General features: G+C 42.3%; 2 protein-coding genes across 14 annotated transcripts in view; one reads left to right on the forward strand and one right to left on the reverse strand.

Annotated features, from left to right (window-relative positions):
- Window positions 1-1,918: 1,918 nt before the first annotated feature.
- On the reverse strand, window positions 1,919-22,447 carry MTRF1 (mitochondrial translation release factor 1). 8 transcript variants are annotated; one of them, XM_075046122.1, is made up of 11 exons: window positions 18,276-18,401; window positions 17,567-17,632; window positions 14,122-14,580; window positions 10,488-10,579; window positions 9,575-9,656; window positions 9,236-9,343; window positions 8,972-9,144; window positions 7,673-7,790; window positions 6,330-6,466; window positions 4,612-4,710; window positions 1,923-3,276 (listed from the first exon to the last, which is right to left on the reverse strand). In XM_075046122.1, the coding sequence occupies exons 2-11, from the start codon at window positions 17,610-17,612 to the stop codon at window positions 3,154-3,156; spliced, it is 1,437 nt and encodes a 478-aa protein (XP_074902223.1). In that variant the 5' UTR covers window positions 17,613-17,632; window positions 18,276-18,401; the 3' UTR covers window positions 1,923-3,153. The 8 variants fall into 8 exon arrangements, 7 of the variants coding, with proteins under 7 accessions (XP_074902225.1, XP_074902223.1, XP_074902230.1 ...); XR_012652920.1 differs by lacking the exon at window positions 1,923-3,276 and adding an exon at window positions 22,101-22,438 and having other exon boundaries at window positions 4,692-4,710; window positions 7,171-7,790; window positions 18,276-18,436; XM_075046124.1 differs by lacking the exons at window positions 17,567-17,632; window positions 18,276-18,401 and adding an exon at window positions 22,101-22,447 and having other exon boundaries at window positions 1,919-3,276.
- Window positions 21,829-27,787, forward strand: part of NAA16 (N-alpha-acetyltransferase 16, NatA auxiliary subunit) — a 72,802-nt gene continuing 66,843 nt past the window's right edge. For all 6 annotated transcript variants that reach the window (XR_012652918.1, XR_012652919.1, XM_075046109.1 and 3 more), the window contains exon 1: window positions 21,829-22,155. Coding sequence is in view for 4 of the 6 variants with exons in the window: in XM_075046109.1 (XP_074902210.1) it covers window positions 22,102-22,155 (54 nt within the window). In the remaining 2 variants the exon portion in view is untranslated. The remainder of the gene's footprint in view (window positions 22,156-27,787) is intronic.

Raw genomic sequence — 27,787 nt, forward strand, 5'->3', positions numbered from 1 at the left:
CAAACAGTTCTGCCAGACGATGAAATATGTTTTGTTGCTAACAGCGTTTGGCTATTTCTTCCTTTTAGCTAAAGGAGAACAAGCAGTTTGCTACTTCAAGTGAACAAATCCATTTGTAGTTCCAGGATTTCTGAGGCATTCCCTCGTACGTTCTGTTGACGAAGGTAAGGTACCGGGGCTGTTCTTTCCATCTTTAAGTAAGTGTCTGTCTTTCCGCTGTCATTAAAAGGGCTACGTCCAGGCGCGGCTTTTGTCTGGTTTCCTTCTTTGCTGGGCGAGGCGCTGCCGCTCGAGACCTCAGCGGGGAAATGAAGGAGATCCAAGAACTTTGTGTCACGTCAATCAACAGGAGCTGAAGAGAGTTGAAGTTGGTGCTTTGCACCAGCTGCAACATCGCGCCCGCGCGTCGGCGCTCCGTTAGGCGCGTTGACGATCACGAGGGGGAGGCGGGCGGACGGGTGGCATTTTGTTCTCTTTGTTGTAACGCGATTTGGCAACGAAATGGGAAGCTGCAGGAGAAGGCTCTTTCTACCTGATGAACCTGCTCTTGCTCTGCCCTCCCGCAACCAGTTGTGCTGTCCCCAGCGGCCATTCGCTGCCTTCCCTTTCCTTTTCCTCTCTGGGCTTTGTTAATTGTAATTTTTCTTGCGAGTGATGTCACTGCTGGGAGTCACGGTTGCTTGTAGGAACTGAAGAGCCCAAGTTCAGAGTAATCCATCCTGAAAGTGCCTCAGAGACGGCATCGTTATACCCCGCATCCCTCCCACAGCCAAACCCCATCACAATCTCTCAGCTCTTGCGTCCCACAGAAAGGTTGGGGTGGAAGAACTTTGAATAAAATATGGCTTCAAATATTATTTTGGAAGTTAGGAGAGAACATAAGTTCACATAATGCTTTCTCAGTGAGGAGAAGCAAATCTATCTGCTTTTAGCGAAGCAGAGCAGTGCAGGCAATGACCTCCCGTAGAAGTGGGTCTGCTCTGTATCGAATTCTCCGTCATAACTGAGCGTAGCCGTAGTTTGCTGTCCTGCCCCGGTGTGAGCGACTGCAGGATGAGCTTAACGGGACAAAGGTCCTTCAGAATGCACTGGAGCAGGCTGGGAGAAGAGATTTAGCTGCTCAATTCCAATACTTGCACTGGAGACATCCAAAATCTAGTAGTAGAGGGGAGCTGCCTTCTGCTTTCCCCTTTCTCACCACACTGCACAAAACCAACAAAGAAGGGCTACAGAAAATTAATTGATTGCAAATATCCCCAAGGTCCAGCAGTGAAAACATGACTATCTTTCTTCCAGTAAAATAAATGAGGCTCATTTTAAAGTATTTCAATAGTTTTTCTTTGTAAAGAACTTTGTAAGCATTAACTAATCCTAGAAGTAGAATCTGATTATTTAAAATGTGTACTCTGTAAGAAAAGTGTCTAAGATTGTTCAAGATATATAATTAATAAAATACGTTGGTTTGCATCACAAAGTGAGCATTGTAATTGGATAAGCATGTTAACTGGATACTTTCCTACAGCTGATCATATCAGTTATTGCCAGTCTGTCAGCACTGCCTAAGCACAAGCCGAGTTGTCCATCTTCCTGGAGGTGGGGTTTTTTTTCTGAACCGCTTAGTGCAAGAAGTCAAAGTTCAAGTGTGCAAATGACTCTTAAATTGCATGGTAATATGTTTCCTGATTGACTTACAGAGCTATAAATTAAAAAAAAACAAACAACCAAAACCCAAAAGCTTTTGTAATTAAAGTGTTGGAAGCAAGTAAAAAATTGTCAGACGAAGCTTGCTGATAATGATGTGCAAACACACAGAAGAACTGAAAAACAATTCCAGAATTGAGAAACTGAGTATAGTTTTGCTGCTTTCTTCCTGGCACAAATTCTGTCTTTCTTAATATAGCTGAATAAGGTTAAAACTGTTGTTTGTTATATATACAGTAGTAAAACACCATTTAGAAGAACTCTGTATTGAAATAATTATTTTTCTTAAAATAACTGTCATTTTTCTCAACATTTGTGATTACAAAATAAACGTGCAAATATAAATCAACAACAAGGCGTAAATTGTAACAATTAATTGATTCTTCACATGCAAAAGATTGTGCAGAGCAGCTTTATAGCACACCCTGGGAAGTAGCAGGATAAAAAGAGAACACCGTGATCAAGTCAACCCAGTTCGGCAGAGCACTCGCATGTTGAGTAACGCTGAACATGCGAGTATCCCTGAATCGCTGCCCACGACTACTGACGGCCCATGCACGTGTGCCTGTCGGCATATTGCGCAGCATGCGCTTCGGTGAAAACGCAAACGCAACTCCTGTTAAAGCCGAGTGTGCTCTGTAGATACTTGGATCACCCTCCCGAAGACATCAAGGCAGACGCTGAATTCCACAGCTACACCATTTGCTAAAATGCATCCACACTATGAACTTGTTTTCTCTACCAAGAAGCAGGGAGCTGCCTGTTATCACTGCTGAACTCCTTCCAGGATCTCATCAACTTAATTTGAAACTCAAAACACTTTTACACGCCACTGCAGCATGTGGTCCAGACCCCCCCCTAAGCTGACCCAAGAATAGCTGGAAGAAAGCTGACAGGCTTCTCCCTTAAGATTCCAGCCCCTTGCCTGAGATCGCTCCCTTTGCTTTGGTATATTCACCCTAAAAAATAAAGCATCATAACACAGACTTATTTTTGAGGGAATACATTTAGGAAGCTCACCTGATCATGGATAAAAATAAGTAGTGTTCATGAGGCCAGATTCTCAACTGTGTTTGGGGAGCTTAGGTTCTTTCACCTGGAGAGGAACATTTCCCACCCCCAAAGCAAAACGTGCACTATGTGGTGTTTCTTCTGCTCCATCACCACAATTCTGTATCTTTCCAGCTGCAATATGGTCAAGAGAAGAACCGGCTTAACAAAGCCACACTGCCAAGACAGAAGGCATGTGCACACAGTGCTCCAAGCTTGTTCTTTTCTGCTATGGCTGTTGTAATAAATTCAACCCATTATGCACCAAAATATAAAAAGAGTGGTATCATCACACACTGAAAAACAGAGGCATAGATTTTAATCAGTCTATCATCTAGCAAATGCATCTGTTTTGTTTTGCAACCGAACATAACATTTTTGCTTTAACTCTACACAAGGTCTTCAGCAGCCTCCTCCTTCTAAAGCCTGCAAATTTTCTAGATATTCGGTGACAGCCTCTATCTCTGCAAACTCCAGCAGTCTGTTGATCAGCTTATCCAGTGCTTCTTTCCCACTTAGAATTTCCTACAAAAAAAACAAAAACAGACAATGGCATTACTGACTGTACATCAGTATTATTCTGAAACTCTTGACTACTCAAACGAGAAGCTCCTGGAATGCACTTTGCCTGCAGTCTTATCTTGGTGCATCCACTTGCTCATCTTTGCGGCTCCCCCGTGGTGCATGGCAGCGGGACTTCGGCTGGCCGCCTGTGAAAAGCACACTGATTTTGGCAGCAACAAAAGGAGCTACTCGTGCCTTCCTGCCATGCTTTCATGTAACCCATGCGTATACATGAAAATCCCCTAGCAAGAACAATCAAGGATTGAAGAACTTGATTTAAATACTGTCTGTTCATGCCAAGAACTAGTTTGTTTTGCAAGCAAAGCTCAACTAACTTTTGTTAGGCAGTTTACTGTTCCAGTTTCGTTCAAGAAAAGTAACGAGTTCCCAACGCTAAGTAACTGAAAAGCTTGACTAACAAAACACATCATTTTTACACGATCGTGGAACTTCTTCCCATTCTCCTCCACCATGGTATTTGTGTACCTGTTCCCCATTCCATTCAGGATGAACCCTTCCATACTCGGCATGCCCTGTGTTCTCTGAAGTTACCCAGGATGCCGGGGGGGTACAGTTCCAAAAGTGTTGCTCCTTACGCAAGAGCACTTACACTAAACTGGATACCTAAGCCAAAATATTGAAGGGTCACCCTAAACTTTGTCCTAAAATTCAAAACATTTTCATAAATTTTTAATATAGAAAAATGCATTATTAGGTATTTGTTTCCCTGTAAGAAAAACAATAAATAAATATGATTCAAGCCGTATGTACAGATTTACTCAAAAATAAGACCTCAAGTTATCTTAAAATGAAAGCGTTCAGTTTCTCTTAGCTGTGGCCTGCAAGGCAAACATAAAAGTTTCTCTCTTTCTTCACCCTGGCATTAGGAGGAAGAAAGACTGGCTTATCAAAAAAAAAAAGTCCTTTGTGTCAGGTTTTTCTTTTGGATGTGCTAAGCTTCAAGAATCTCAAATGTCGCTTGCCCAGTTTGGCCGAGGGACTAACGGAGTTCACTGGGGATGACACATGCTTGATCATTTTTTCACTCCTATAGCAGGAGAAAAAACACACAGAGAAATAGGCCAACAAACTATATCCTGTGCCGGTCATCTTTAACACTACTTACAACAAGACAGGAAAGAAAGTTTAAGCTTTCTGAATGTACGATATTCTGTCAGAGCACAACCAGCTATCTTATTTCCTTATATATAGTAAATTGTTTGCACTAAGTTAATTTTTTCTTCTAATGGTACACATAAGTATGTAACTTTAAATACTCTCATAAGCAACCATTACCCTGATATTGCGTGCATCATACGAGATCCTGTGGTCAGTGACTCTGTCCTGGGTGAAGTTGTAAGTACGAATTCTCTCTGACTGGGCTCTTGTTCCCAACTGTAGTGAAGCAGCAAAAAACAAATTCTATTATATTGTGTTTAAAAAAATAAATCACATACTACTCTAAAACAGCATACCTAGAATAAACTTAAATGGATCAGCCTGTTCCAACTACAAACCTAGCAGTCATTGGCTTAGCATATGGGTTTTTTTAAATATTGCAGCATAACTAAACTGTATTATTTGTGATTCAGTATCACAGACCATGTTTTTACATCCTCCAGTACACTTCTGTTCCAGCTCTGTAGCTGGAAGAGTTCCGTTAACTCTCAGAAGTCATGTAAGGCAAGAGCTATGACTATACAAGTCCTTAGTTCAAAAATGTAAGAGTGTTTTTCTTTTTTGGGGGGTTGTAGCTCCCACCAAAAATAACGAAAGTAGGCACCATTAATAACAGAAGCAGCACAAGCAACGTGTGGCAAAACAGTTCCACTAGCGTTTGGCTGTTGGAGATTAGCACTGAAAGAGGAGAAAATTAAGAACACGAAGAGTAGTCCTCTAGTGGTAAAGTGCAAGAATGCAAGCAATTCTAAAAGTTTTAAAACAGAAATCCAAATGTAGCACTGTTGTGTGGTTAAACACTTTATTAAAATGGAGAATTAAATGCTAAAAACTGCTTAGAGAAATAGGTGTCTGCCTCAATGGGCTTTTTTGAAAATTTCATCTGCACCCAACATGTATTATTTCAAAACAAGCAATTTATTGAATAAATTCTGAAACATTAGGAAAGATAATTTACTTTTGCCTGATTTTTTGTAGTATTCGCATAAATATACATCTAAGTCCTTTGTGCAGCTTTAAAGGCTCTCAAGCTAAAATTAATAACAAAAGATAAATGGCTTGCTGCTTACAATGACTGAGTTAATAATCTGCAGGAACAATACATTTAAATGCAACCTGAAATGAGTGACTAAATAGCTAAGCTGGAAGTTTTGGAGTACTGAATAATTCTGTAATTCTGAAGTATTTTTATTCCTGATGTTCACTGTTGAAGTTTGCACCACAAATGGGTAAATACTCAAAGAATGGGAAACGAATGACAGCACATTTCAAGAGAAAAGCACACTTTGCAGCGTAACTTGAGGTAACTTTTTTATGGAAGCTTCCTTAAAAGATTACCTAAACGTATCAAAGAAACTGCTACCTAACCGCGTAGTGGCAGGATTGTTTATATACTTGTTTCTTGCAAAAGGTCTGTGTGGTCTTATCAAACAGTCTGGTTTAGAAACAGGTTAAAATACAACTTTGAGAACTTCTGATCCTAGTTCTCATGGAAAATAACTTTTCACTGATCCTCTATTTGTGTAAGTCTGGCCTTAATAGGGGGATTCAGTACATGCTGTTTGAGTGTTGCCTTTTGCATAATCCCAGCAAGTCTTTTGACTCTTCTTCCAGCTACAGTTGATGTCTCTCTTTCATTGCCTGAGAAGTCTAGAATAGCGTTGAACTGGGATAAGTAAAAAGCAGACTTACCATTTAAAAATACAAGATTCTCCTTTGTAAGCACACCTGATTAGACACACACACTCACTTGCTCTGTCACTGTCACTCAAAAAGATCAGAAAAATATCTACAACACAGCACCCTCTCCAAATTTCAGCATCACATGTTCTCACCTGCAGTTTTCTGGCACTCTGCTCTTGACTTAGCTGTTTTTCAATGATCTGCTGGTACAGCTTAGCTCTCAGTGTCCGCAGGGCTATTTCCTTGTTCATCTGCTGTGATCGCTCCTGCTGGCACTCAACCGCCAGTCCTTTACAGAGGGATTCAAGAGAGCTCAGATCAAAAGCCCATTATAACAAAGAACAAACAAGCCAAATTAATTCTAACACATTAGGCAAATGAAACCTTCCAGAGTGCTGGTTTGTAGGGCCTTTCAGCTGTAGGATAAAAAATCATTTTAACACACTGCTCAGAACCATTAGTATGTTTTTAAACTCTTCACAGCTGCACCAGGGGCTTTGTTCAGTGCTACAGAAAAGTCAAGGATATTTTGAAATTTCATGAAGCAAACAAGTTTCTGACATTGCCTCCAGAAAACAGGTTCACTCCAATTACCTATCACATGATAAAAATGTAATTTGCACAGTCTACAGCAGCATGTTTAAAACAGTCTAATACAAGTTTTTAAAGTCTTAGTCTCGATAAGCTCTTGGAGACTGGCAAATTCATTATTCTAGCAGAGAAGGGTGTCTAAACAATACTGGTGAGTCTTGGACTCAATTATGAATAATGAAATAAAGTAAAATAAAGGTCTTTGAAAGAGATTTAGTACTATCTTTACTTCTCATTTGATTTCTGAAATAAAAAGGCATATAGGAAACAGCTGTTTTCAGGGCACTACTGGAATTTCCTGCGCCTGAAGAGATTCTGCATCTGGAGAGATAGAAGCCCACTGAATTTCAATACAAGCAAACCCCGAGAAAGACAGAGTGGCCCAGTCTATCTATACTCTACCTTCCCATCAGTATACATTTTCCTTCCTATTCAACATACGATAGCATTATCTAGTACTGAGTTAAAATCTTCAAGCCTCTTTTTTTCTCAGTCACGTAACTACACAGGTTCCAGCTAGGCAAAGCACGCCCTTGGTTGCCAACGGCCATTATTCCTGAAGGTAGAGAGCACACAGCACGAATTATTTACATCTTCCATCCCATCCCTGTCACTCTGCATTTGTTCTTTCATCCTTCAAAGGCAGTGTATTCATTAAACACTCCCTGTGAAGACAACACTGGCATAATAGCAACTTGCTGACCATTGTGCCACTGGTACGTATCTCTTTTCTCGCATGTTGCCTTGATAGAAGAGGGGCAAAACCAGGGGGGATTACTTCCTTTTTTTGGTATAAGGCCCAACCCTGCAAACTCATTCTAAGAGACAACTTGCAGGATCACAAGCTTTCTCTGCAGGATACAGATTTAGGGTGATTAAAAGTACGAAATATAGTCAGACATACCTGTGGGAAGGTGTACGATTCTCACAGCACTATCAGTTTTGTTAACATGTTGCCCGCCTGCTCCTTTAGCCCTGAATGTATCTATACGCAAATCTTTGGGATCCACTTTAACATCAACCTAGAATCAAAGAAAATTACTACTTTCTGCTCATTCTAAAAATATTTGAATGTCAATGATACTCGGTGTAAAAAAAAAAAACTTCTCAAAAATTTGCTCCCTTACAACCGTTCCTGAGTAACAGCTATAATTATTATACTTAAAAAAAATGCAGTGTCAAGTTTCTCTGTAAAGCAAGTGATGCTTTAAATATTTCACTTATTTTTTCAAACTGTCTCTCCAAGTCCTTCACAAAACAAAGTATGTGTGTGTGTGAAACAAAACAAAATGAACAACTTTTTGTAAAACCACTAGCTTTGGCAGGGAGACTAAGAAATAAACAAATAACCCAAAACTACTTCTAAACAGCAGTGCAAGGACCTTGTTCATGCGTCAAGCCTGAATGACTCTTGCAACAGTGCTTAAAAACATCTAACTGAGGAAAAAATAGGTGTATCCAGATCCAAGTAGGGATTGCAGCATTGGAAATATGAGTCCATGATGACCTGGACCATAGTTTGAGCTCAGTGGATGGGAAAGGAACATTCAGATCTGGTCAATATTGCAAGGAAAGCATTACAAGGAAGCAGGGGAATGTGCACGGAAAGCCTACAGGATCTGGTATTGTTTATTTGGTGTGTAAATTGCTGGTTTAAGTGAGAACTGTCGCTATCAGTGAGATCTCAGAAAGACTAGCCAACACACTCACTCATTCAAATTCAAAGCACACTGTCCTTGATTTAACAGAGAAGGACACCAATAATTTAAATGAAACCAAAAAAATCAAAAGGACATGCAGAATCACATTACTATGCAACACTGAATATTTTCTTGGATATATTCCCTGTCTTAATACATGACGTAGTTTAAAATTGGCTTACTCATAGCAGTTAGCTTTGTGAGTGTTGGGGCTGGAATACTCATTGAAACAATCATTGATTTACATGCCATTTCAGGCAATAGCAAATCTCTGCAAAGTTGCTTCTGATGACCCATTTAAACATGTAAAGTACAGAGCCAAGGACTATCACCTTCCAGAGACAGAGAACTTGTGGTTCACTTGCTGAGACTTACACAAAGCACTTGAGTATCAGTAAAATCCCCAAACAGTAACAGTAACATGGTTTTAAATAACACCTACTCCAATGCCAAAATGGTTGAGCAGGGATACACCTCCTTACCACTCCAATTAGTTAGTTTACCTCCTCTGGCTGAGGGAGAACAATAACTGACATTGTCCCAGTGTGAATACGTTGCATTCTTGATGATAGGCCCGTCTCAGGGATTCTCTGGACTCGATGAGTCCCTCCTTCATATTTCAGATGCCTGTAGACATCATCTCCTGAAATATGAGCAGCAGCATGATGCAACCCACCTACAGAGACAAATAATGTGTGACAAATATAGCACAGAAACACTGCTTTTAATTTCATTGTCTTGGTGGAATGCCCAAAGAACTACTGTACCTATCTCAGCCGGCGTATAGTTCACGATGTTAAAGGTCCAATGTTTATAGTCTGCATAGTTCTGGTACATCTCAAACATTTCTTTAGTGAACTGTTGGCAGATGTCTCCTAAAAATATAAAGGCACTACAACATAAATAGCAGTTCACAAAATGGCAGCCACCAGTTTTTAGATTTAGCTGCAACTCCAACCACAGTCATTAGACAGATTAATACTCTTCTTTAGAAAGTATTACTTTATACCATTAAAGTATAAAAAGGCATTAAGAATAACCCATAAGAGGTTTAATAAAGTTGGATGGAGGTTTGAAGTAATCTTTACTGTGGGGACTTTGCTGACCTCCAGTTGTTCTGCCAGCTGTCACTTCTAATACGACATGACTTCTATCATATTTTTCCTTTGGCACTAGAAGCTGGAAAAGCTGAAAAGGAAAAAAAAAAAAAGAATGTCATTATCTCCTTCATGACTCTGTATCTCCTCTTAATCACATTTACAGCCAGCCTTCACAATTGCCACAGCTTGAGTGCACACAACCACTGATTTCTTTTGGCAAACTAGTAAGTAAGACTAAAAACCGTCCAATGGCCATTGCAACTCAGTGCAGTCAGTGTGGAAATGGGATATGCTGGTGCATCCACAGGAAAGCTAGCTGAAAATTCAATCCTGAAAAGTCAGGTGCCAGGTCACCCACTCCAGACCCAACTACCTATGAACACAAAGTTATTAGCTATAACCCAGCCAATCTTTACATTAATCTTATTTTTCAGAAAGTCCTATTTCGTATTATTTCAATCTGAACGTAGAAATGACCCCAAACATAGAGCTCTCCACTGAATCGTTTCAGCTTCTCTGCTTATAATTAATTTCCCCACTCATGGGGTGCTGAAGAGCAAATGAAAGACTGCAAGTTCCAATCAGAAATCTTTCAAGACTGCATGCTTCGCTGCCACAAACAGTTACTAGGATGTCGTATCAGGTCTCAATAGCACAGACTCACCATTTTTAATCCCCTTCAGCATGTGCAGACAGACAAGCAAGCAAGCAAAAGTGACTAAAATAATAAGCTTCTAAGACATAATTGTCAGTAAGAAGCTTACTAATAATTAATGTTGCCACTTCTTTCCAGGGAGAATACAGAAGCTGGACTTCTGTTTCATTAAATGCAAGTGTCAGAGTCTATTGATAAGATCACAAAGCAACTTTTTTCTGACATCTTTATTTACAAAGCTGTACAATTTTATCTCAGGCTCACCTTTCTGCACAACATGTTGATTTGTTTATCCAGGGTTTCCTTCTCTTCTAAGGCAAGCTCTAGAAGTTGTTTCTCATCTCTGCTGTCTAGTTCTAAATTCCAATAACAGGAATAGATGTTAGCCAATCTCACCTAGCGTAGAGCAAATTGTGATACAGCTGTCCAAAGACATGCATCACAGCACATAAAAGCTTGCAGTTGCATTTTGCCAGCATGAAATATCAAATAAGAACAGGCCAAGCCAGGATGCATATTGCTAACTAAATGATCATATTTTTCAGGTGTGCTGGAAGGAGTAGCGGATACCTTACCTCTCAATCTCTACCTTATGGCTCAAAGTCTGCCTCAAATAGATGCCAGTCCCACCTGACAGTTACTCACTCTCAGTTATATGTGACATAGATTGACAGTCCAGGGGTAAATCCACAAACGGATTTGACAAAATACATCAAAAACATGCCTGCAGACAAGAAGTGCCTCTGTTTCCCTTATGACAATTTTTCATGCAACAAAATTTTTTGTTTCTCGACTTGCCCAGAAACACCTATATATTCAACAATTTGTAGACAACTCATTAAGGTGAGCACTACAAATAATGGTATGATGATAATAATGAGGTTTCTAACCTTCTGCCTCCTGCTATTCAAGAGATCAGTGAGATGGGGGAGTTATGGATGCAAGTCATCAGGATGTGGGAGACCTCACTTGAACTCTTTGCTTTGCTTAAGGAGATTCCCTTCCCCTCTCCTCAGCACATGAGACCACAATCTGCAGTACCGTGTCCAGTTTTGAGCTCCCCAGTAAAAGAAAGGCATGGAAATATGGGAGTGAGTCTAGTTGAGAACCACCAAGATGGCCAAGGGCTGAAGCAAAGAATGTATGACAAGAGACTGAGAAAACTGTGTTTGTTCAGCCTTAAGAAAAGCAGGGGGAGGGAAGGTTTTACTGCTGTGTACAGCTACCTAACAGAAAGACATTGAAAAGGTGGAGACAGACTCTGTATATCGTGATAAAAGGAGACATAAGCTGGAATAGAGGAAATTCTGATTAGATATTAGGAAAATTACTTTCACCCTAAGGGTGGTCAGACATTGGAACAGGGGCTCAGAGAGGTTGTAGGATCTCTGTCCTTGGATATATTTCAAACTTAACTGGACAAGGCCCTGGGCAACCTGCTCTAATTGGTCCTGCTTTCAGCAGGACATCAGACCAAATGATCTTCAGAGGTCCTCTTCAAACTACATTATTCGATGATTCTGAGATTAGATTGCCCCTTCCTACACTTCAGAGCTTACTACCAAACTAGGAAACATTCTCAGGTAAAGCTAGCAGAAGCTCCAAACCTTTTTTCCTATGGAGGCTCCAGGTTACAATAATTAAAGATGCTAATCACTTAGTATTAGATTATACACTAATTAGAAACTTGGAAGACAGTTGGAGTCAAGTGGAAAACCTGACGCTGCCAAAATAGGGGGCACCCTCTCCTTTTCATCTCTCTTGCCACTGTTCTACCAGCTGAGGAGTGGCTCTGTCACTCATCTCATCAGAAAGTAAACCAATTTAACTCAGCGAAAGAAAAAAACAGGTCTGGCTAAATAAATAAATGAATGTATTTTACCATGCCAAGCTGAACAAGATTTAATTTACAACTGGACAATTACCAGCACAAATAGGGGAATGGGGGAAGACAGCTTTGAACAGCTGGGAGTGAAAGCGAGGGAAAAAAAGCAACAAAAAGGAGGAGAAAGTCTTATGCCTTGTGGCCAGCATGGAAACCATACGTTTGCCTCAGACACAGCATAAAACCAGACACTCAATAGCGGAATGCATCTCCTCACCTTGCAGGACCAGTCGCCTGAGCTCTGGATTCTGCGGCAGGAATCGGGTGTCTCAAAGGCCGGCACAAGGACCACGGGCTCCACATCAGCCTGGTTCCTGTGCACAGCAGCTACACACACGCACATTTACTGTGGCCTCAGCGGCAAGTCTTAAGAACTAAATGGGCTGGGATGTTGAATCAACTTTGTATACTGGGCAAGGACAGCAGCAGCTTCTCCGTATCACCATTTTTAAGTTATGCTCTGGGGGTTTTTTTCCTTAAATAAAAGATGTCAGATCAACACTTGAACCTCACATGCCCTGTACATAAGGCAAGAACTGTATAAATTTCCCTACCAGCCTGTCACAGCTCCAACCCAAAGCTGGTACTGAATCAAAGGCTTCTAGCTGCTCCAAAAAGCTTCATTATTGATTAGTTCAATAAACAGCATCAAATTAACTACTGGCAGCAGAGATGAAAGAATGGTCTAGTGGTAACCAACGAGCTTAAGGTTCAAAGGATTGGTGTCTCATTCCTACCTCCCTGCAAACCTGACCTTTAAGAATTCACTTAATCTACCCCAGGACTCACATCACCAGTGGCAAACCAGGAAATTATATTTTTCTGCTCCACTGAGTGTTGCAAACATAAAATCCTATAGCAATTGTGAGGAATTCAGGTACTACAGACAAGAAGGTCAGTTACGGAGCTAAACAGAAAGCAAAGAACAGTGAAATGAAGGGAACATCTGTGTTTTAACTTGGCCACATGATAAACACTAGAGATAGAATAATTTAAATAACTCCATTTAATTAACTTCTTGGTTGTAATTTTCTTTCATTTTATTTTCCCGTCTTTCAACTAGAGCTCACTCCATTCATCCACATTATAATTTATAGAATTAGAAAGATTCTTCATTATATTTACTTGATCCAAAATGAGCCTTTTTAAGTTGAAGTATAGTATGAATTTTCCAGTGTTTTCTTAATACTTTCTAATTCTTCCAAGAACATTTCTTTTTCAGTGTTAAATTTTTGTCCCTCCTTACCTTCACTCCTTTTCCTCTTTCTGCAGTGAAGAGAACTTGAAAGGATTGGGGATTAAAACATTTTCAATAACCACCATTTTTTCCAAAAGCACAAATACCTATTTATCTCTAAAATTAAAGAAAACAAATATTTTCTACCTTTCCAAACAAGTTACATTTTCATCAGCTTTATTTCAATATGGCTTTTACTGTTTTGTCAACACCCCTTGGTTCTCTCTCTGAAAACTTTCATCCTCCTTCATTTACACCGCTGGCTACCCATTTCTCCTGTCCTTTGCTTTTTCCTTGTTTCACTTCTTTAATATAAGCCCCATTCTCTCCAGGCAAATGTTTCCCTCTCTTGGCTTAATACCTATGGGTGTAGCAGAATGGATGACATTTTTTCTTTGCTACTGCGTACACCTCCTCACACTTTTAACAATATTTTTTTCTCAAAATGTTGCAAATTCTTTTACTCCCTATGTACTTTCTTATTCCTGAACAGTACCCAAACCAGTGATAGCCCTGAGATTCCAGGTGATCCCTACCCTCCCAAGTTGGCTGTATAAAGACCTCAAACTGAAGTGAGGTGAGATGAAAAATGGAAGGATGTGGCTGGATGCAGAAAGCCCTAGCAGCATGCAAGCTCCCAGTAGCAGGAAGGACCAGAGAGTGTCCCAGGGCTGGCTTAACTTATTTAAAAGCTTTCCCCAAAGGGCAGGCAATAAAGTTTATCACAAGCAAAGCTACTGTTTTGAAACAAGTAAGTAGTGTTGTGTTCTCCTCACCTCTGCACATAGCTTCTAACTCCTGAACTTCTCTTTCAGCCTTTTTGATTTCTTGAAATGCAGCTGCAATGGGGGACAGATCGGCACATCTTCTCCTCAGGGTTCTTTGCTCAAAGTCATTTATTGAGTCAGCATTTAACAGATGACTAACTTGCTGGTATTCCTTGCTTAGAGTCTCCAGATACTTCTGTACAGTCTCATGCTTCCACAATGCTCGAGAATCCTGATGTTTTTTCCTATGCCAACTTTTAAAAGACAGAGTGAATTTTGCTGTGTCCAATAAAGATTTTGGCCTCCAAAATTCCCAGTTGTGTAGTCCCACCACACAACCTATCTTCTTTGCAACAGGAGGGAGAAGACAGCTGTGAAGTTGACCGTGACAGTAGCAATTGGCAAGCAGGCTCTTGAAAAGACAGACACTTTGGAAAGGTTTCATTTTGTTTCTTTTTTTCCCTCCACCTGAAATTAAAAGTAGACAATACATGGACCAGTGTTATTATCTAGAAAAAGAGAGCACTCTATTAGGAAAAAAAAAAAAATCAAACCCAAACACAAGAACTCTATCCAGTCCAAATCCTGTTCTTTATTACACCAACACAAATGCAACTGTCATGGACAAAACTATTCCTGTTTTAGTCCTGGTTTAAACCAGAAACTCTTATCAGCACCACTGTACTGGCTGAGGGTTGGAAGAGGTCTCTTCCCTCACATACTCAAACAGTTTATTTATGTTGTGGAAAAGCTGCTGTAGACGAGGCTTTACAGCAACAGCTCCATTTTGCCTTGTGTCTCATTGGAAAAATCCTACCATTTCATGCCTTACTGGTGAAAGAAAAATGTTGCTGAGAGAAGACAAATCTATACTAGAGGTACAGAATCCTATATAGAGAATGTATGAAATGTCCAGAATTACGTGCAGAATTATATCCACTACCATAACAGGATATAACATTGGCAGGAGGACATTAGTAACATCAAGGTGACCTTGCAACAGATTAGTCAATAGGACTACAATACACTTGCAAGAAATTACTCACCCATATACGTACTATGTAAGACATAGGAGCAGTGTGTTATGTCCCCTGTGTACTCCTTCCCATTATATATTTACATATAAGTGACATAAATATTTTCCATCCAAAAAGTGAGTAAGAAGCTGCTACTCTGAGATACAACCCCTGTATTTTTCTGAGACACTTGGCCTACAGTTTTGTCCTTGGCAGGACACAGGCTCCCCTTAGCATCACTGTTGCTCTAGGAAAGATCTTTTCCTCTTCATTTTATATCATCAACATTGCAAATTGTTATGAATTCTTACTGTGTGCTAAAAATTTATATTGGAGTGCAAGGGTCTACCAAGAGGACTAAATTGAAATAATTTGTAGTCTGGGACTACTCACACAGCAAAGGTTTAAAAAATAAAGAAGCACTCCTTCATATCTCTGCCAGTGCCACAATCCCATCTGTCTACTGATTTTTACAAAAAAGTGAATTCAGAGAAAATGAGAGCATGAAACTTTTGCAACAGGATCTCCTTGAAACATACACTTCAGTTTTCTAAGGCAATTATTTTTACCCATCAGTGACAGGACCTTCTGTGCATCGTCAGACATTTTATTAACAAATTACTATGACAGTCTAACTACTCAACTTGGGTATTATCACCTATTTACTTTCATCCATTTGTCCACAATGAAGAAAGAGCAATATCCAGTAAAACCAGAAGTACTGCGTCCTGCTTGTCTGGATGCCTGCTTTACTACCTACAGAAGGAGGGAAGGACCTTTATCCCACTTCTGCACCTTCCCCAGATTCCCCATCCAGCAGGTGCTATAGAACCCACAGCAGCAACTTCAGGATGGCTTTAATTTACAGAAAGCCAAAGATACCCCTCATGGATTGCTCTAGTGACTAAAACCAGCTGTAGCAGAGGGATCGCGTTCCCTTCACCAGGAACACAGCAAAAGGTACAAAACCAGCTCATCACCTACAGTCCTGGACTTTGTTGCGCAGGGGCACATGTAGACTCAATTCCAAAAGACCTAATTCTGCTGATGATACTGGAATTGCTCCAGATCAGCATGGCCCATTGTCGTTTGGTCAAGCGCTAATGATCATTAACTCATTGTTAAAATATTCATGTTATATTTTAATTAATTAATTAATTATAGAAATTAGAACCATCTAACTCATTTTTACCGGTGTAGTTAAGAAGCAAAGTACTCAAATAATAAGAGATTTGTAGTATTCTTCTGCCTAAGCTCTCAGAAATAAAATTCTTGATTTTTAAATGCCTAAGAAACCTAAGTGATGGCACGACACAGACCTTCAAGGAAGTCAGAAATTTCAAAATAACTTTGCTATGTTAAATAAAAAAGCTATCTCCTTTCAGAGAGATGTTGCCGTGTTACATTTGTGCAGAAATAAGCTCACATAAAACTTTTACAGAGCTATGAGCAGTAGATGACCTATTAACTGCTTTCCAAGCCAGATTTTAATAACTTTTTTATGTGACAAAATTACCCTGTGCACATCACAAATCAAAACTAGTAAGCACAAGTGACAACTGTAATTGTCTTATTAAAATAACAACAAAAAAAATTAATTAAAAAATCATAATACCCAGACAGGAAAGAGTTATCGATACTGCAAACACTTTAAGAGGTTTCAAAAATCATTCCTAACAATCAAAGATGCTGTTAACTCCATGCAACTGAATTCAGACATAGGAATATGCAGGTACACGGAAGGAGCACGTATTTCAAGGCACGCTGTAACAGGAACAGCTCAAGGCCGTGCCTCCGAGGCCACCTTTCATACACCTCTGCCTCCCACCACAGCTACCCCGAGCAAACCCCCCGAAAGCCGTGCACGAAGTCCCCCGGCAGCCCTCCCCCACTGCAGGGGTTATGGGTGGACGGGGAAGGCAGAAGCAGGCAGGAGCAGGCAGGAGCAGGCAGGAGGTCTGGCGGCTATGAGGGGCGCGGGGGGCTCTACTCCCCACCATCCGTCAAGGAGCTTTGGCACTCACTGTCCGCACATGTCGGCACGGGACGGATCCTACCTCAAAACACGAGGCCGTGGGTGACGGGAAGTAGAGCGGAAAAACTCCCAGTCCCAGAATGCCTGCTAAAAAACACGACTCCCGGCATGCTTCGGCACCGGCTCGCGTGGCCGGCCGGCCCTCCGCCGCACAGCCAGCCCGCAGAGGCGTGGGGGTACCGTCACCAAAGGTCTGCGAGCATCGCTCGAGCAATGCTATCAGTAAAGGCTGACTTTGCTTTACTTTGTGAAACGCACGCACCGAAATAAAAAATGGGGAATGTGACCTTAAAAATAGGTCTTAATTTTCAGGCATCTTCCTCACAGCTGCACAGTACCACACTCTGACTTCAGCACCACTTTGGGAGAAATGGCAAGAGTAACAACAAAGGGGAATACTCGCCTCTGTTTCCAGATTCTAAGCTGTTGTATTGCATATACTTTTCCATGTATTTTCCAAAAACACGGGCTAAAAATAAATGTTGTTTCAAATCTGGTTATTAAAAGATTAATTTCAGAGAATTTTGCATAAAACAACGTTAAGTTCCACTTTATGTCAAAGCTCACTATTCAATTACATTTAAGATTAATTATTACCATGCTACTAAAGACAAACACCAGTTACAAAATATTAATAAACATAACCATTCAGATTATCATTATAATAGGCTGCAGCTAGCTTCCTAATAAGGTATGTTTTAAAACAAGCTATGTATATGCACATTTTAATAGATAATATTAAACAGATTATACAACTACCTCCCTAATTATATTTGCTTTTAAAAAGACTTAAGTAACACTGGGTTTTTTAAACCTGTAATCACTCAAAAAGCTTTCTTCCCAGCTACAGTTGTTCAACAGCATTAAAAAAAAAAAAGGTAAAAATTTGGCATTTGGCACATATAACATCATTGGGGTTTGGTGAGGTAAATATTCCAAAAGACTGAAAATGAGACCGATCAATTGGCAGGATTTGTATCAAACCTCGTCAGCACATGAACAACAACTAACCGCTTGTTTAGATCTGAGGACAGATTTTGGCTCTGCTCCGTCCCCTGGGAGAGGAGGCAAGGCAGACAGATTAAAAGGCTCTTCCAGAGAATAGGACCCACCCCAGAGCTGATCCAATCTACAAAAGGGCCACAGCAAACAGCACCCTGAAACCTCAAAGGCTCTTCCCCCGGCCTGAGCCCACAGTGCTGCGCCGTGGGAGATGTCATCGTCCAGACGCTGTCCCCACCGTGCCTCGCTCTTCTTCCACTACGACCTAGACCTTGGTGAAATGAAATAATAAAATTATCCTTGCATTGGGACTCTAAATATGCAATCTGATACTTAAAACTCTTGGGAAGGTAATCTATGGGAGGACAACCAAGAAGCTAATAAGAACATGAAAAGTGTAAGCAGACCGCGCACTCAAAAATTGATTTTAAAAGAAGAGGGCAGGCCAAGGAAAATCAGATCAGCTTCTACTCCAGGCAGTAATGGCTCTTACATTAAATCCTCTGATTAAAAGCAATCATGATTTAGTTTTTATTATACCTTGGTGGTGAGTTATTGAACTTAACTAAGTGTGAAAACAGAGACTGTAACAAACTCTCATCCCTCCCTAGCAAGCAGCAGACCACGCAGGGACCACATGGCCAAGACAAGGGCTGGATTCTGTACTCTCAGTACAGGGGTTACGGGGGGGAGGCTGCTTGGGGCAGGGTACCACCGCCTTCCTCAGCCACCACGGCAGCCCACAGGGACGTCGGGTGCAGAAGGGAAGAGTGACAGCAGAAATACAGCTGGGCTTCGGGACAGACGTGGCAGTCCTGTGCTTTAAAATCTGGCAATCCTAAATTGCCAATTGCTTTAGAAACTGGAGGCAAAGAAATGGCTCATCAGGCAAAACAGGCTCCAGGCCTTACAGTGTGCTTGGCTTGAAGGCAGGTCCATGCCCACATGGAGGCCCTTTTTCGCTCAGGGGGCCCTAACTGGGTTTAGCGATCTGCAAGCATCGTGCCACAACTTCTACGGTTACCAACTGATGTTGACGCATCGCAGAGTAAAGCGAGAGGCACAGCAAAATCGCAAGCTTGTTATAATGTATATATCACTTTAATATTGCTCCCGCCTTTCGACCCAAATAGTTTTGTCAACAGACTTCTGAATTCTTTCTGTTTGAAGGCAAAACTGGTGACAGAATCATACGCGTCTTGAATACAGTCCTGTTTATTAACAAAGCCTGTAGAAAGAGCTTTGTTTTGCCCAGCACAGTGGGATTAAATGACAAGAAATTTTCTTGACTGCGCTCCCAAACCTCACTTTCAACTAGGGCTCTGCCTCCCCCAAAAGCTCGTTTGTTTATTCTCTCCCAGCTAGTCTACAAATGTTTCTTTTATTGCCTCGTTGCTTTCCTTTTCTTGCTGCTTTTAACACAGATTTTTAATACAGACACATGTCTAAATCGAACCCCTGCCTCTCATTTGCAATTTGCCTATTTTCAGACAGTGATCTTCCCAGTATTTGGAGTAGCAGGAAACAAGAGACCTTCAGCCATCAAGAACAGCCTTATTGCTTCAGACCAAAGGTCCATCTAGCACAATATTTGCCTGACCATCTCAGAGATGCATCTGTTTATCACTCAACCCAACCAGAGGCATAACATGCCTTTTCCTAAGACAGAACACTAAAGTTCAGAAAGTCAAAGCTTCAGCTAGTTATAAAAAGTGCTGAATACGTGCTGTTGTACAAACAGGCTCTGAAAGTGATGCAGCAGGGCAAAGTCAAGCTGGCCATCCTTGTCAACAGTACTTCTGCTTTGAAAAAAATCAGATACTGAATACAGCAGTACTATACCACATAGCAAAAAGAACAGTGAATTGGGTACAGCATGTGGAAAATACATATACTGCTATCAGTGATCCAGGTGACTGATATCATTAGAAGCATGCTGGAACAAAAAAGTGAGAAATAAAAACAACAAAGATATTCCTTCTACAAAGAAGCTTATTACAGACCATACATCTAAACAGATTAACAAAACAACACCAAAACCAACCACCATCCACAAAAACAGGGGCCATAAACTGATGCTCAGATAAGAAGAACTAGGAAAGCATATGCTGTATTTCTTTAACATTCTCCTCGCCTTTGCTATTTTCATCTCAGGAGGCCTCCTAAGCCTACCACATTTTTTTTGTTCTAATTAGTAGACCCCACGTCAGGCCATCATCTGGGTTACTCTCTTCCAAGAAATTGTCTAAGCTCTTGTTCCCTCCTTTAGCCCAAAAGGAAAGCAGCTATCACGTCCCTCAGCTTCAGCAAGGCTTGTGACAAGTCAAAGACATGCTGCTTGGGATCCTCAGTCACAGTCACATAGTCACCTACTTTATGTGTAACCAAATAAAACGTGTTAAGTACACAGCTTTTCTAATTGGCTCTTATCATGTACTGTTTTCCACACACTTGCTTTACTGTGGGTATCTATCATGTTCATCATCATCTGGGACCGTAGGTGGATAACCATATTATTACAAATTTAATATCCTTTTAAAACAGACCAAAATATAATTAATATTTTTAAAGGGTAATTACATAAACAGAGATTCTAATTGAAGCTCCCTAATTTTTTTCCCTGCAAGATGGTCTTTTTAATTGGGCGTAACCCTGACAGTTTAACCAGTTTTCCTTCTAAGTAAATGCCCCAGGCCATGTTTCTGGGTGTTGGGGTTTTGTTTTTTTTTTTTTAAGTTTTTGCAAAGATTCATTTAAGAATGATTTCTGGGAATAACAAGAAGACAAAAATATTTTCAAAAGACCTTAAACCTCCTTCGGGGAAGGAGCCAAGCCGTGAATAAATGCTTACTGTTCTAAGCATGCACGATAGCGCTGGCAAGTTTTACATAACCAACTGCTGAAAAATGCATTAATGCAATAGATGACATCCCCGCTTGCTAAAAGTCTGACTGCTAAGTTTGCTGTTGTTTCCTTAAATACCAGCCAGGGCACAGCAAGCACGCAGCCTCTCAAAGCTCTGCAGTTTACAGAGACTTTGCTCTCTTCCAACAATACCTCCCGGGCTTTCAGGCAGCCTGCCTCTCCAAAATACCAATTTAAGCAAGCTGTTGGGATGGCGGCCACCGAAACTAGGTTACTAGGGGCAGAGAAGCAGGACAGCCAGCACACAAAGGAGACTTTCTGCCCTCCCGGCCGCGGCCGGGGGAGGCCAAACGCTGCAAAACCCTCCGCAACCCCCTCTCCACAGCCCTGGGGCGATCCGCAGTTATTATCTGTTAACAACCTCCGCGGGTGGGAGCCCCCTTCCCCCTCCTCCCCTCGGGGCGTTGCCGAGGGTTCCCCTCCTCAGGGCTCCCCGCCTCAGGGCCGCCCGCCGCCGGCCTCCTCTCACGGCAGGTAACTTCCCCTCAGGGCCGCCGAGAAGGGGAGAACCACAACCGACAAACCACGAAGGTCGTCCCCTCAGGCCGGGCGGGTGGGGGGGATACGCGGGAGAGCACTTGGAAGATCCCCTCACGCCCGAAGAGACATCGGGGTGGGGTGGGGGGGGGATGATGGTGTGTGTGAGGGGGAGCAATGAGCGGGAGGAGGGGGGGGGGGAGCTCCAACGCGCCTGCGCGGAGGGGACCCCGGCTGCCATTTTGCAGCGTCAGCCGGGCGGCGAGGCCTCCCCGGCAGCTGCGCAGAGGGGCCGCGCTCGCGCGCAGCGGCTGAGGGGAGCCGGCGGGGAGGGCGGTGCAGGCCAATGAGTTAAAGAGTCGCCGCCGCCGCCGCCGCTCGGGCAGGAGTCGCGCCGCCGCCGCCGCCCCGCGGAGTTCGGGGCTTTTCTTTCCTCCTTCCTCTTCTCCTTGCCCTCCCTCGTACCGACAGCCGCCTCTGCCGGGCCGCCCCCTTCCTCCCTCCAGCCGTGCCTGCCCTGGGGCCGCCCGCACCATGCCGTCCGTGCCGCTGCCGCCCAAGGAGAGCAACCTCTTCAAGCGGATCCTGGTGAGCCACCGGCGCCGCTCCTCTCTCTTTCTCTCTTTCCTTCTCTTCCTTCCGCCGCCGCTTCTCCCTCCTCTGTCGCACACCGGCCTTGCTCGGTGCCCTCCCGCCCGCGGCGCGGCTTACTTCGCCCGCTGCCGGGAGTTGGCTCCGACCGAGCGAAGGAGGATGCGGCGGCCGCGCTCGCCCCGGGGCGGGAGGGAGGGAACCGGGGTTGCCGCCGGCCTCCTCGTCCCGCTTCGTCCCCGTTTCCTTCCTTTGTCTGGGGCCCGCCGAGCAGGCCGGGCGAGCCCCCCTCGCTCCTGTGGGGGGCCGGGAAGGCTTGGTGTCGCCCCCGGCCGGGCGAGGGCGGGAAGGAGGGAGGGAGCCAGCCAGCCGCTCGCCACCCCCCTCCACCCCAGTGGCCGCCGTTCTCCTTCCTCCCCGTCCGCTACGGTAACTCCGGGGCGAGCTCCGGCTGCGGGGCTCGGCGGCGCGCAGCCGCTCCGTCCTCCCCGTCCCTCCCGCTACAGGCGGGCGGCGGCTCCGCCGGCGGAGGCTGGCCGTTACCCGGGGCCTGCGAGCGGCTGGAAACGGCGGCTTGTGTGTGGGGGGGGGGCCTGTCATCCCACCCCCGCCTGCCGTACGGAGGGGGTCCGGCTTCGGGGTCGGGGTGCTGGTCACCGCAGTCGCCTCCTGCCCGTGTCGCCGCGCTCGGGAGGGTTGGAAGGGCGGCGGGGATTTGGTGTGGCGAAGTCGGTCTCCGTAGGTACTTCGTTTTCAGTCGGAGCATCAGTTTTTAGCGTGGGGACTGGGTGAAGGCTAGTTCACCGAGCAGTCTGAGGCGCAGCTGAAGATGTCTGGTGGATTAAAGTATCCTGACTCTGTACGTCCTTTGGAAGACTTGTCTCAACTTTTATGTGCTGGGCTGCTTTGACTCGGTTATTATTTCGGGCTGCTTCTGCTCTTTGAGACCTAATGGCGCAAAGGACCTTTAGTGTTTGTGAGGTAACTTTAAAGAAAGAGCTCACTTCAACTGTGTTTCTGCCCAATCACTGTATATTTGGTAATGCTAACTCTTTATGGAAAGAAACAACCCCGCCCCCACCTCCACAACAAAACACCAGACTCCCCTTTTCATGAACTTCTCAGTGTGATAGTAACGGAACTCCAGCCTTAACAAAATTGAGGCATTTTGTGCCAGTTTGGTAGTCCACAGGCAGAGGAGGTCTATGCAGCACAGTGGTAATCTGTCGGCAGGCACAAATTTCTCCAGTTATATCGGAATTTGTTAGGCTAGTTTCAATAACTTTGTGGCTGAGAGGTGAGCATTTTGGTTTCAGGAAGCTGAGCTCAAAACAAACAGTATGTGTAAGCCTGTGTACTCTTTATGTAGCTGGCGCGTTTCAGCAGGTGCTTCAGAGCTGTTTTCTTTTACTTGCTTTGGGTAGTACCTAGATTTTAAAAGACTTAATGGTTCTTAATGGTGATTTGTTGCTTACTGCATGCTTATGGTATGCATCCTAGTAAGTCATTCTAGCACTCCTCTTTCTCTCTGCTAAAAATAAATTACTAATATTAGAACAGTTAAGTGATTATTTTTACTAGTAGCAAACAAGTTCACAGTAGCAGTCACTTCTGAAGTTTTTTTTTAACTGAAATATAGAATACCTTTTCTGGAGATCATATTTTAGACAACCTGGGTTTTTTGGAGGTTGTTGGGTGGGGTTTTGTTTTTTTTTTTCTGTTTTGTTTTGGGTTTTTTTGTTAAGCAGTGGGCAAAACCTGAGTGCTTAGGCAAGGAAAAAGAGAGGCATAAAACTACAGTGAAGCTGATACGGAAACTTACTTGCTTTCTAAAGCCTTCAGAAGGTTTACCTGGTGCTGTGTAGTGGCTAGTCACAGTTTCTGAAGTGTTAATCACAAACTTTTACTTGTTGCCTTGTCACTTCATGTATTGATACTTCTTGACACTTAATGTCTTACTACTTTTTCTAGCTAGCTTTGACTTTTTCATGTCCCACTCTTTCTGGAATACTAATGTCTACGTAGTACGGATTGAATCCTTCAGTTGTTTGACATGTTTCAGACTATTTTAGCATAGTAGTATAGCTCGTAGTGCTAAAGGCTCTTTGATTGAAGCAGCTTTTGCCTACTTTGGCACTGCCAGAATACTTGAAATTACTAGGGGTGCTATGGGCATTTTAAAAATGGGGGGGGGGGATATTAAGACTTTACAAGCATGTAGTGATTTAATTGCTTGGAACAGATGTGAAGGAACTATACTCATATATTAAGACTAAGTATTTTTACAAACACTCTGTGGAGAATTAGCAGTTATGAAATGGGAAACTCATTTGGAGATCATGAGAATTACTTAGGAGTCAGTGACTTGTTGTGTGTATGTAACATGTGAGACAGGTTATCGACAGTCTGAATGAGATGCCCACATAACAGCAAACCGAGCTTACAGAGCTGCCCAAACTAGTGTGGCCTCATGGAGTTCAGTGTAAGCTGTGAAGTCTGCTCAAGAAGCTGAGCAAATAGTTTCTAAGCCACATCAATTTGTGTGCCTGCATGCTTGGCAGTACTTGAACAAGCTGACTTAAAACTAGCTGTGATGTGATTAGGGAACTAATAGCAATTGCAGCATTGGTAATAGTTCTAGCTTGTCAGTACTACTGTAAGGTAGTGCTAGAGCTTGTTTCTTTTTGCTGTCCTGACTTCCAGGTCTGTTTTGTTTCTTCACCCTTACTTCCACTCTTCTACAGGGGCTTTTTCTCAGAGTAGTGCTCTTCCCCAGGAGCTCTGATGGTGCTTACAGGTGTGATGTTGCTTGAGAGAGAGGGGCTGAGCAACTTCAGGCTCTTCTCTTTCACTTCTCAGTCTCACAGAAGGCATGGAGGAAGTGTTTGAAAGCTTCCTGGCTCCCCCTTTATGGAAAGAGAAAGGCATCCATAAAGAAGAATTAGCACAGGAATGCTCCTGTGTTTCTTGCCACTTAAAATCAGTCTTCTGCACCATTCACTTAAAATGTTGTATGAGCTGATGCAATCTAAAATAAACATGTACATGTGGTAACTTGAAAATGCTTGTTGTTAACATTGAAGTTTGGTTATACGCATTTCATGTTTACTTCTAGTAAGCTTAGGTGGCTCTTATTTTGTGTATTTAAAACAGAGTTGTAAGCTTGCTTTCAGAGTATGTTTCTGTTTAAGCAGCTTTGATTTTTTTTTTCTTTTCCCCTCCACCTGAGAACCCAGATTATAAACTATGTCTCATCTTAAAATTATTTTTAAGCTTTGGCTCTGTGGAATCAAATCATCCCTGTCTGGACAGGGCATGGTAGTAGTTCTTACAAGTGCTTTAGAGGAAAGTCATGGGGTGGTTGTCATACTTTCATGGCTTACTTGCCAAATAGTTTTTGTTTTTCGGAAATGCTTAGTGTCTTGTAATAACTGTTGGTGTTGGCCCAGTATCACAGTGTAAGGTATTGTCTGCTGTTTGTTTCATGCCTAATATAACTGTGGATAGTATCATGCCTGTAAAAAATTAATGCTTTGATTTTTTTTTGTTTAGTGAATTTCACATATTGTTGCATAAAATAGGGTTTGCTGCTTTAATTGCAAATGTGTTTCCCTTGAGGAAGGGCTAGCCTGTGAATATTTTGTCCTGTTATGAGAGAACTAAGTCCTAGTACCTCTTCAGGTATGAGGCATTACTCTTAATGAGACCAGTTTAGCCATTCACTCTTGTGTGACTTGAGGTAATTAAATACAGAAAGTTTGCAAGTATATCCCTTTGTAGCAGTGACTTGTTGCCGCTTAGTTCATTCAGACATGTATCTTCTGCTTTTTTGGGTGAGGAAATCTTAGAAATTATCTGAAGTGCCCTATCTCTGAGGAGTTGTTCAGCTTCTCTGTAGTGTTCTTTTTGTTCCCTGATTTCTACAATAATCTTGAGATTTCTTCTGTGATAAGAGATAAATATGCAATTGTTTGTGGGAGTTAATTCTTACTCATAAAATTCTAAAAGGTTGTTTTTTATTTTATTTAATGAAATAATGATGGATTATAAGCATGCAAATAGTCAGTCTCCTAGTAATGATGTGGGGGAGTTACCAAAGTATTAAACTCAATAATTGGGAAGGTATGATGCTATGCTAATCAGTGCCTCCCAAATGACATTAATAACATAGCTGAGGTAGCCATTGTAATCCACTGGTGGTGTAGTGGATGTTTGAAGTCTCTGTTAAAGATCCTTTCCTTTAAAGATAGGAGAATCGAACTGTCAGTAAAAATTTTCTGGTGTAACTAGTGAGACTGATCTGTGGTGCAGTTGTTACTTGTGCTGCTAAGGAGGGGCAGCATAGGAAGAGTGTAGGCTTTTTCCTTGATAATGACTTTCAAAAGAGGTGGTGATGATGCTTGGCCAGCTGCAGACTACTAAAATGACAGAATTGTGGAGGATAGATAATAGACTAATGGTAAGAGTCAGTAAGACTTTCATAAAGGAAAATCATGCTTCACGTTTGTCAGTGATTTAAGGGAGTCTGATTTGGAGAAGACTTTATCCCAAATAAATATTCCTGGTTTAATTTTTCAAAAGGCATTTGTAAAGGGCATCGTGAAAGGCTCATAAAGCAGGCTTCCATGGAATGGTGTTGGTTGGTTATTCACTCTGGACTCTTTTTTTTTTTTTTTTGAGGAAAGTTCCCATATGAATAAATAACTTTTCAGAGTTAAGTCCCATTGTGTTTTGTGCTGGACCTCTTTCTTAATTGCCTATGGTTATATTGAACAGAACAAGTGATGAACGGCAAGGAGAGTTCAGTGGTACTAAACTACTCATGGCACAAGAAGTGAAGGCCACCTGAAAATGTGCAGAAGTGCTTCGTGTTTCTGGAGTAAGCTGGGTCATAGCAAGTAAAATTGTTTGCAGATGAATGTTAGACTTGGATATCCTAATTTAATATAGAGCTAGTATGGGCTGTGAGCTGGATTGCCCCTAAGATTTGAGATTTTTAGGGATTTTTGAGGTTCTGTTAGAATAATTTCCTTGTACAGTAGTTGAAAGCTGGTGAATCCTGGGAAAAGAAGAATGCTGTTACACCACTGCTGAAGTACGCTGTAAGTCTACATTTGCAATGCTGTGTGTGTAAGGTTTTCCCTGGTCCTGCCCCTGAGCCTCCTCAGAAGAAGGATGCATGCATGAAATTACCTTCTTGAAGGAAAAAGAACTTAATAGAAGATTCTGAAATTATAAACAATCTGGAGAAGTTAAGTAGGAACTTACCTATTTTCAAGCTATCATGCCTAGTTTTCATTTTGGTAGAAATGGTGGCTGCAAAGAAGCAGGCTCCAAACAGAAAGTTCTTAAAAGGTAGTTATACTGTGGAACCCTTTGCTGCAAGATGTGGTAGCTATGAAAAGTTCTAGTTGCTTCAGGGTGTGCGGGGGCGAAGCCCGTCAGTTTTTTGAGTGTGTGAAGACATACCCTTTGGCTCAGGATTGGTGAGGCACAAATAACCGGAGGCTGAGAACATTCTGGTGAGAACTGTAATAACACTTGTCTTACTCATAAGCCTCTCCCTATGCATCTGACACTTGCATCTTACCTCTAGTGGCCTGTACCAGGTGGGTCTGATCTCTGGCTT

The sequence above is a fragment of the Buteo buteo genome, chromosome 14 (assembly GCF_964188355.1).
Source record: "Buteo buteo chromosome 14, bButBut1.hap1.1, whole genome shotgun sequence".
Lineage (NCBI taxonomy): Eukaryota > Metazoa > Chordata > Aves > Accipitriformes > Accipitridae > Buteo > Buteo buteo.